Genomic DNA, 10,282 nt, shown 5'->3' with positions numbered 1-10,282 from the left:
TCATTTTTTGATGCATGAATATTTTATTCAAAGTATTTTTTAATTTAAATAAAAAAATTTAATTTTAATAGATAAGAATCACAATAAAATTAAATGTTGAGAATAGATTGTTATATTCGACCTATTAAATAGCAAAAATTAAATTCTTTATTGCCAATCATAGAAGAAAATTTTTATACTTAATAAATTATATATTCTTTAGCAACATTTTCCACCATCCAAACAAGACTATCCTTAACCAGTCCTCATTAATCATCAAATATTACAAGAGTCATTAACTAAATACAAAAGAAATGCTAAATAAGATGCTATGTATGCAAACTAGATCGTAGAAATAACTAATGTGATCTATATTATGCCCACGTTATTTTTTAGGATAATAAACAATATTTTTTCTTTATCCACTATACATAATATATTGAAAAATATTATCTGTACACCTCATATATATATATATATAGGGTGCACATCTTACGCCCTTTCATTCTAAGGTTGAATTTTCTTTGGATTTTTAGTGGTAGTAGTAATCAGAATAATAATATAAAATAGACTAATTCTAGAGGAGTGTAAAATTCATACTTAGGTGATAGGTGTATAGATATGATTGTTCTAATATATTATATACTTTATTGTCAAATAAAGTCATAATTAATTTAATGGACAGAGTCCACGATTGACTCGCTCTTCCATAGAATTTTCTCGCTATACTTAATTACTTATCCCCTCCGCGTTTTTGGCTCTTTCTACTCCAAAAAGACCCCACTCGACTCTTTCTCTCTTTTCTTTGAGCGAGTCAAATAATTTGTAGTACTTTAATTAATCATTTTGACTTGAAATTGTCACATTTTTGTTTTTTGGTTTTTTTTCTTTCTCTATAAATACAAGCTTGTATACGAGCACTAGAACATCACAGAAAAGCGAAGCAACATTTTGCAATTTTGTTGTACTAAAACAAGCAAGCTTGATTATTCTGCATTGCAACTACACAATTTATACCTTTTCTTTTGCAACTACGTACACAAAAGTAACGTTAGAGCTTCATGGCGACTTCTCTAAGATTAAGTGATCACATTCCAATCGCTAGAAATGGCTCCATCTCATCACCACGAACTCCCCCTTCGCTCGGTAACATGGTGACCGTATTAAGCATTGATGGTGGGGGCGTGAGGGGCATCATCCCCGGAACCATCCTCGCCTTCCTCGAATCCAAGCTCCAGGTGCATGCATGTGACATAATTTTTAGCCTCATAGTTATTATTGTTATATATATTATTATTCACTTTTAGTCGTCGTTGTAACATACCGAATGATTCTCTATGCAGTTCATTAGTTGATAAAATCGTTCTCTCTTTCATCAGTAGTTTTTTTTTGTTGCATCATTTTGTTAACGATAATTAACTAAGTTGTTGATTACAGGAGCTCGATGGAGAGGACGCGAGGATCGCGGATTACTTCGATGTTATCGCGGGAACAAGCACAGGAGGTTTGGTCACCACCATGCTCACTGCTCCTAATGAGAACAATCGCCCGATTTTCGCTGCGAAGGAAATCAATGATTTCTACTTGGAGAATTCTCCAAACATATTTCCCTCTAGCAGGTACGCATGCATGATAAATGTTAACTATACCGAGCTAGCTACTAATTCATCAAGTATATATTAATTTAGATGCTTATTTTTGCCATTGAGGACACACTTACATATTTTCGTTAGACTTAATTGTCACTAACGAAAACAAACTTCTAATTTTCTCAATGCAATTAAAGTAAACTTTTTATTTGTGGACCGAAACATTTCTTAACAATTAGTAACAATAATTATACGTGCACAGCAACCAGTTATTGGGGTTCATGAAGAGCATTGTTGGGCCCAAATACAACGGGAAGTATCTCCACTCTAAGGTGCAGCAGCTACTGGGGCAAACGAAGCTCAGCGAGACGCTAACGAACGTAGTTATCCCCACTTTCGACATCAAATTTCTTCAGCCCACCATCTTCTCCACCTTCCAGGTTTATATTCCATCAATTATATAGTCAGATCATTATTATAGTTACTAAGTTTTAGGAGATAATGATATAGCCATATATCATTATAAAATTTTGGACAAGATAAGAGGAGAAAATCAAAGAAACGAAAACTTCGAGAGCATCCCAAATTCTTTTGGGCCTAAACAATTGGGCTGGGCCAAAACCAACCTGTCAGAAACTAGGCTCCGTCTACATGTGAACAGTACATGCACGTAAAATGGTTATATGATTTCAGCGTTAGTCTGAAGTAATTATATTCAAGTTTCCTTCTCTTGTGCAGGCAAAGAAGATGCCGTCGAAAAACGCTCTTCTATCCGACATTTGCATCAGCACATCTGCAGCGCCAACTTACCTTCCCGCCCACTGCTTCGAAACCAAAGACTCCCTTGGCAACACCCGAATCTTCAATCTCATAGACGGAGGAGTCGCAGCTAATAATCCAGTATGTCATCCACGTGCAATACTGTTTGCTTAACCTCTAAAAACTTCGCAAACATAAAGCATTGTACTAAACTAGCTGATATATATATGTATTAACCTATTTTTTGGTTTAATGAACAGACACTACTAGCTATCAACCATGTGACAAAGGAGATATTCCTAAAGAACTCGGATTTTTTTCCGATTAAGCCGATGGATTACGGAAAATTTCTTGTTATCTCTTTGGGGACGGGGTCGGCCAAGCAAGAAGCGAAGTTCAGTGCTCCTGCTGCAGCTAAGTGGGGCTTGTTTAGCTGGTTACAAAATAAAGGAACCACACCAATTGTTGATATATTCACAGAAGCAAGTGCCGATATGGTCGATATCCATGCATCCGTATTATTCCAAGCGTTACATTCTGAGAGAAACTATCTACGTATACAGGTACGTATATATATATATATGCGCACATGCATTACTGTGTACGTAAGTTACTAGAGAATAGTCATGTAAAACAAATAATAATTTATTTTTGTTTAAGTACAAGTTATTAGAAAATAGTGTTTGAACAAATTTGAAATTCATGAATTTGTTTGGGTTGGTAGGATTACTCTTTGATGGGCGAGGTGGCATCAGTTGATGTTTCATCGAAGGAGAACTTGCTGAGGCTTGTAGAGATTGGTAAAAAACTTCTGAAGAAGCCAGTGTCAAGGGTGAACCTGGAGACCGGCGTAAATGAAACGATACGGGGAGAGGGAACCAACGAAGATGAACTAACTCGTTTCGCGAAGATCCTATCCGACGAGCGTCGGTTTAGGCTCAAAAAGATGAACATGGGACAGTGATTTTGTGTATTAATGCATGTAATCGTGTAAATTTTACTACTTACTGTGTGCCATTAAACTTTTATTTACTTTTATTTCCTCACATTCGTTTGTGTTCTTTTTATGGGCATATATTAATTATTTCATTCATTCTTTGATTGTGATCATGCAAGGGCTTAGAGCTCCTTGTAATAAAATTGTTTTATGAATAAAATTTAGTAATTTTTTATTTTTATTTTCTTCTCTACCTTTTTTATGTGAATACGTGTACATCTAACATTGAACCAACCTATTCCTTTGTCACTCACTTTAAAAGTCCAATAGGCTTGAGTCACGCAAAGATCCACGAATACACTATATGAAAATTGTGAAATTTTAAAAATTGAGGTCACACAACATACGTGCACACGACTATTAAATGAACGAAACTTTTTTTTTTTTGGTATAAAAGCTACAAAGTTACCGACCGTCCCTAGAGCAAGTGGCAAAGGGCTTGGTAGTTGGTACTCGAGACCTAAGTTCGAATTCTAGTTGATTCTCATTTTCAGCTAAGTTTATTTTTAAATGAAATAAACGAAGCGGATAGCGTGCTACCTATCTCTCCAAAAAAAAAAAGCTACAAAGTTAAAGTTAAAAGTTTAAAACCGCGCCTTCTCAAAAAGTAATGCTACTAGTGGTAGATTTTGGCTGATCCCAGATCCAAATGAACTCACTAAATATTAGTTTGAGCCTTAAAAAGCGTCGTAAAGAAGGAAGGTTATGATTATCTAATTTTCATTTGTAAGATTAATTTTCATTTTATACTGGGTTAATTTCTTACACATCTTTCCTCCAACGTTGAATTATATAGATACTCCTTTAAAATTATCAATCTTAAAAAAACTCTAATTTAGGTGAACCATCATCAAAATGCAAATTAATAAAAAATTATAAATAAATTGAATGCATACCAAATGAAAACTAATTAATTGTAACAAACTACACTACACAAATAGTAAATAAAAAATTTATATTAATTTAGACTAAGAAGAAAATAGATTTATTAAAAGTATAATATATTTTCGTTTTAGCTAATTGTTTATTATGATAATTAATTAACATGAGACCTATATAATATTGATAAAAAAAATTGAGTGCACAAAAAAAAAATACGTTCACAAAATTAATCATAAACAAAAATCTAGTTTTTTTTTTTAGGAATAGACTACCGAATCCCAAAATAGCTGTCCATAGGCTTAAGATATTACTGAAGGAGTGGGAATCGTTGCTCTCGACTTGACCTTAGACTTAAGATACTACTGAAGGAGTGGGAATCGTTGTTTTTTTTTTTTTTTTCTCTGTTATCGGGCCTGGCTGCCCCACCCTTGTAGCCTAATTCATCAATCCGTTGAATGAAGCGGGTAGCGTGCTACTTTTTTCTCAAAAAAAAAACAAAAATCTAGTTATTTTCAATAAACAAAATAAATTTATTAGCCCTACGATCGTGATGCTACACAATTATTTATAACAAGGTAGAACTAGAGATAAATTACTCAAAAATTTGTAATCCATGTGAAGGAGCGCTTTTTTTTATATAGTTCGTTAATTTATAGGGGCAAAAATAATATTGATAATTTTGAAAGGTTATACACGATATTTTATAACTTTTTAAGGGGGCATGTTTGAAATTGCCCTTTTTAGAAAAGGCAAAAAATAGGTAAATTAAGGATGATATAAACCAATTGGAAAGTACAACTTACCATTTTTCTAGTTATTGTACATTCCCTTCTTCGTTTTTTCTTTTAATTTTTTTTTTCTTGTTTTCATTTTTTTATTTACTTTTCTCACTTTTTCGGCTTCTGCTCCACGTAGTGGAGGCTTAATTAATTAAGCTGGTTTGACCAGCTCGACCCTGACTCGGTCACCTTATAAGTTGGTCAGGATCGAACGGAGCCTCTTTAATTAATTAAGCTGGTTCGAGGCGATCAATTTAGGATATAAACTCTACGAAATTGCACCATGCCGCTCCACCTGGTCCAAACCCAAACTTGACATGATGCATTAATTGCAAAATTCCTGAATAATCAAATACTTTTTTCTCTCAATATTTTTAAATAAGAGAAGGTAATGATAATGCCCTACTATAACATATCCACTATGATGGGATATTCATAAACTTTTTCATTTCATATGAAAGCAAAAGCATTTGTCCTTAATTGTATAAATGTAAAGTTAAAATGGCACCATCCTCATGAATTCATAATAAATGCTACATATTTTAATATATATATATTTTTTGTGTCGGCTTTTTCGCTGAACGAGCCATTTCTAAGATAGCTCTACTCGGAGAATGATATCCAATTCCCTTATTGGGCATGCCCCTCCACCCTATAAAGCATGGGCCCATCCAAAAAAGTTAGGGGGCATAGTGGGCCAGGCCCACCTGATGGAAAAGCCCCACCTAAGTTCATGCTTTTTTCCAATGTATCCTCTCAAGATGAGCTGTATAGTGCTTTCCTGATGCTGATTGATGGATAGTGCATGCTCTTTTCGCACATCCAAGTTCGGCCTAAAATTGTAGCACTGCCATAGATACCTTTAAAAGTCAGTCTCTTTAGAGTTTACGTCGCGTACATTTTACGCTAAAAATCTATATTTTATAAATAACACGGCATCACATCCACATGATTAAATTTGTATTTTTGCGCTGCTTTACAATAATATATATAGTTTATGTAATCTCCACACATTCTTCATCGGATTGATCTTTTGAATAGTATAGAACAGCCAGCGCATCAGCAGCTACAGAGCGGTGTGCTTCTATTTGGAGTTGGCTTATAGCCATCTTAACTTAATTCCTTGGGAGGCAAGAGTACTATTGAGATGGGGGGATTCACATGTAGCAACTATCATGGTAGGTAGCTGTGGGGCATCTTAAGAAGATCAGCTACTTGGCCCAGATGGGCAACAGAAAATCTCTCCAGCTACAATTAGATTGAAGAGGAGGTGAAGCCATTAATGCCTGGGAGATATATCATATGTTTTGTGGTTTGTGTCTTTTAGCTGATCCACTTCCCCTTTACATGTTGGTCCGGAAACAGTTATCATCTAGCCCTTTTGTGTGGCATCATCACACCCAACTCTCAAGTTGTCTGCCAAAAGTCTCCTTGTAACCTTTTTTTCCCCTCCCCCCCTCATTTATTGATTCTGGGAAAAAGTAGAAGCGACGTTAACACATTTTGTTCCATTCATACATGTGATTTTCATTAAGTTGATTGGATTTAATTCAGTTTTCTTGTAAACAGAAGTATAGGTTTATTCTCTCTCTAAGATTAATGGGCTTGTTTTGACTCCAGTTTCCTTATTTTGGAGAAATAAAAAGATTGTGCTAACTTAAGTTTCCTGAAGATGAATGTGGTCTATTGATCTCGGTCCAGAGAAAACTTTGAGGTTTTGGGAAAAGAGAGCACAAAAGAATAGGTTGATCTAATTTCTAACTAACCTATCATAGTTACGTACGCGGAGAAAAGTACCAACTAATAATCCGGCCAAAGTGCAACTTAATTTTTTTCTTAGAAGAAGCTTAGCTCACATAACGAACATGGCCCGCGGCCAAATTGGATTACCAAAACAGCAAAGTAGGACGGAGGAAAATTCTAGCACAGAAATAAAGAATCATAATGAATCTTAATTTGCAGACTAATGTGCAGAAAATTCATGGGCATTACCTATGAATTTTTGATCGATTGATCATTGGTTCATTTCGATCAATGAAATTAATGAACCAATGTGTAAGGTGTTCTGTGCGCACTGGGTCTATAATAAATCTGTACTCATGGATCACTCCAAAGTGTGAATTAACCAACTAAGGCTTCATTTGGAATTATAGAAAAATTGCGTTAATTACGTGCTGTGAGAAAGTACGATGAAAAAATATTCTATTTATTTCCGTATATGATATTGCGTTCCGCATATCGCGATGAGTCAGTTCTGATCTATTTTTAGCGATCCCACCGGAAAATACAGAAATATATTTTTATATGTTTTTATCATAACTTCATTTTATCTAAAAGTGTAGATTGGTCTCAATACCAAACTATAAGCCTAACTAAGGAACAAAAAAGTCATTAGTGTATTAACTTTTAACTGGCTATAATGACTCTATTGTTAGAGAAACTGAGAAACCTTAATATATACAGTTTAAAATCTTAATATCCTCTTATTTTTTACCCCCAGTTTATATAATGTAAACACACCAACAATTGAGATGCCAAGCATTTGTTTATGATGATGATCATCATCATCATACAATTCAGTTCAACACCTGCAACTTAATTCACTCCACCAAAAAAAAAGAAAGAAAGAGAAAAAAAAGCCAAACTTATCCTATTATATATGGAACGTGCATGCATTTACACTACGGTACACATCTCGTCGATCCCTCGTCCCTCAATTCAGTAAATTTATTCACTACCAAGTGAATCCCCCCAGTTGTACGTTTTGAAGCTATGCATACACTAACGATCTAACCCCCAACCATGCAAATTACAAATTTTCAATGGAGAAATTATCACATGCAGTGGGTGCATCCATATACTCTATACACTGTAATAATCTATCAATCATTCATCTCACCACGTATCAAAAAATTTAGATTAAGAAAAGTATTACCGTATATATTAAATAAAATACGAGATGAGATGCGCGCTTCATAGATTAATTGCAGCGCTTCGATATATACGGATGCTCTGAGTGCAACCAATACTTCCCTATTTACAAAAAAAAAAAAAAAAAAAATCTCATCACTTCACTCTCACAAGAAAGATACTCAGCTCTGGTCCGCCGTTGCCGTTGCCGTCGGGATTGATCATGTACAGCGCTTCGGAGTCCTTCGACCCGACGACCCTCTCGAACCGAGCCCGCATGTACGTCATGTCGCCTTCGGCCGCGGTCGCGGATCCGTCCTTCTCGCCAGGAGGGCCCGGCAGGACGCCGGCGCCCATCGACACGCCGCGGAGCAGCTGCATGACGTGGCGCTCGTCGTCGGACGGCTGCTTCCTGCGAATGGCGTACCCGGCCTTCCGGCCGTTGCAGTAGACGGCCCAGACGTACTCCTCCGCGAGCTTCTTCCGGTGCGTGCGCGTGTCGCTCTCCAGCGCCAGCTTGACCACCCCGGACGCCATCTCCCTGTGCAGCGCCGCCGTCAGCATCGGGAGCTCGATCAGGAAGGCCGGCGGCGCCCGCGTGTCCTCCTGGATCGCCAGGCTCACGCGCCCGCGCCGGTGGCCGAAGAGGGTGACCGTCATTGCGCAGTCGCCCAGCAGCGCCTTGTTCTGCCGGCCGAGCAGCGCCACCATTTTGCACCCGGAGGACAGCATGGGCAGCAGCTTGAACATCCGGAAGATCCCACCCCCGCCGCCGCCGCTGCCGCCGCCGCTTTTGCCGCCGCTGCCGAATTTGGACGGCCGGCAGTGCCCGCCGGCGTCGGCGGCCGAATGCCGGAGGAGTGACACGAGGCCGGGGTTCTCCGTGAGTGGTGGCATTGGTGGGAGGGGTTTTTTATGCTGAGAATATTTGAGAAATGTTGTTGTGTTGTATGGATATATACATACATATATATATAAATATATGTATGTGGCGTTAAGGAAAGAAGGGGTTTGTGGAAGTTATATAAAGGCTAATAGGAAGAGAAGGTTGTTGAAAGGGTGGTTGGAAGGGTGTGCCTTGTGGAATCTAATGGCAATTTTCTTTTAAGTGGGGAAGTAGAACGTCCCAACTTGGCGTTGATGTGACCAAGGTAATAGAGAGGGAGAGAAAGACAAGTTATAATTACTTGCATGCACCTGGTGCATGTTTCAGTGTATTTTATAGGTAAAAAAACATATAAAATTTATTAAAATTATGTACTTTTTGATTTGGTAATTCAACTTTTTAAAATTTTAATTTAACTATCAAGTTATTTGATCCGAATCAGTTAACGACACTTCGACTTTAAAATTTAAATTAATTATTTACTTCAATGAATTTATAGTTGCAAAAATTATATGAAATTAAATAAACCAACTAACTCTGTAAAGCTAAACGGTGCATTCAAATTTTTAAAGTTAAAGTGCTGTTGGCCGTCTCAAACTAAACAAAGTGAAAGATTAAATAATAATATCAAAAATTTGAAAGATTGGATAGTCAAATCAAAATAAACTATAATTTAGATAAATTTTATACATTTATTTTACCTATTTTATACATATAGTACCGAAAAAGATAATTAATGGTACAGATCGAAGAGAAGTTATATATTCCTTGCATACATTAATTCAACAAAAAAATTGTATTCAATCATTTTTGCATGCACCTGATGTGCAAAACTATATGTAGGTTCAGCTTTTGCCCTGCATGCAACTTTGAAATTTTATTATAAAAACATTTTAATAAGAATTTACTTTATTAGATATATTTTATAACGTACGTACAAAATGTTTACAACCAAACAATGTCTAATTTTTCGGTTGTATAGATTTTCGAATCTTATACTTTTTATATTCAGACTAGATCGTCTATTTTTTTAGAGATAGATAGCATGCTACCCACTTCGTTTATTTCATTTGGAAATAAACTTAGCTGGAAATGTGAATCAACTAGGATTCGAACTTGGGTCTCAGATAGCAATCATCAAATCTTTTGCTACTTGCTCTAGAAACGATCGGTTTTAATTTTTAAAATATTAGTCATCAAATATTCACGAGTGAATGAGTGCGTGAAACGTACAAATACAGTAGATGCAAATAACAACAGTTTCTGAAAAAGAGAAAGCGATGAGATAAGATATATGTGGGAGGATGGACCATAGCTACTAGCTAGGGGTTGCGAAGAGGGAGAGATTAAAAGGAGGTGTTTGTGCTTTGCTAGCTAGTTTGGCATGTGCGTGCCCTCTCCGATCATTGCATGGGCGTTACCATCATGGGTTCGGTGCTTTTCCTTTCCATCAACAGCACTAGCTAATTATTGATGATTGTGTATATTGCTTTCTCTTCTA

At 36.5% G+C, this 10,282-nt stretch overlaps 2 protein-coding genes across 2 annotated transcripts; one reads left to right on the top strand and one right to left on the bottom strand.

The window, feature by feature from the left end:
• LOC109706683 (patatin-like protein 2) lies at positions 952-3,393 on the top strand. The gene is made up of 6 exons (XM_020227634.1): positions 952-1,217; positions 1,417-1,598; positions 1,831-2,008; positions 2,307-2,468; positions 2,588-2,890; positions 3,052-3,393. Exons 1-6 carry the CDS (start codon positions 1,041-1,043, stop codon positions 3,289-3,291), a joined length of 1,242 nt encoding a protein of 413 aa, XP_020083223.1. The 5' UTR covers positions 952-1,040; the 3' UTR covers positions 3,292-3,393.
• LOC109706684 (protein MIZU-KUSSEI 1) lies at positions 7,611-8,967 on the bottom strand. The gene has a single exon (XM_020227635.1). It carries the CDS (start codon positions 8,790-8,792, stop codon positions 8,052-8,054), a length of 741 nt encoding a protein of 246 aa, XP_020083224.1. The 5' UTR covers positions 8,793-8,967; the 3' UTR covers positions 7,611-8,051.

This window comes from Ananas comosus, linkage group 2 (assembly GCF_001540865.1).
Source record: "Ananas comosus cultivar F153 linkage group 2, ASM154086v1, whole genome shotgun sequence".
In the NCBI taxonomy this organism is placed as follows: Eukaryota; Viridiplantae; Streptophyta; class Magnoliopsida; order Poales; family Bromeliaceae; genus Ananas; species Ananas comosus.
The sequence above is the reverse complement of the archived record's forward strand: the minus strand, read 5'-3'. Positions and strand labels throughout refer to the sequence as shown.

Coding starts and splice junctions, on each gene's coding strand:
- LOC109706683 (XM_020227634.1), top strand. CDS start 1,041: ATGGCGACTTCTCTAAGATTAAGTGATCACATTCCAATCGCTAGAAAT. Junction 1,599..1,830: donor AACATATTTCCCTCTAGCAG/GTACGCATGCAT, acceptor ATACGTGCACAG/CAACCAGTTATTGGGGTTCA. Junction 2,469..2,587: donor GAGTCGCAGCTAATAATCCA/GTATGTCATCCA, acceptor TTTAATGAACAG/ACACTACTAGCTATCAACCA.
- LOC109706684 (XM_020227635.1), bottom strand. CDS start 8,792: ATGCCACCACTCACGGAGAACCCCGGCCTCGTGTCACTCCTCCGGCAT.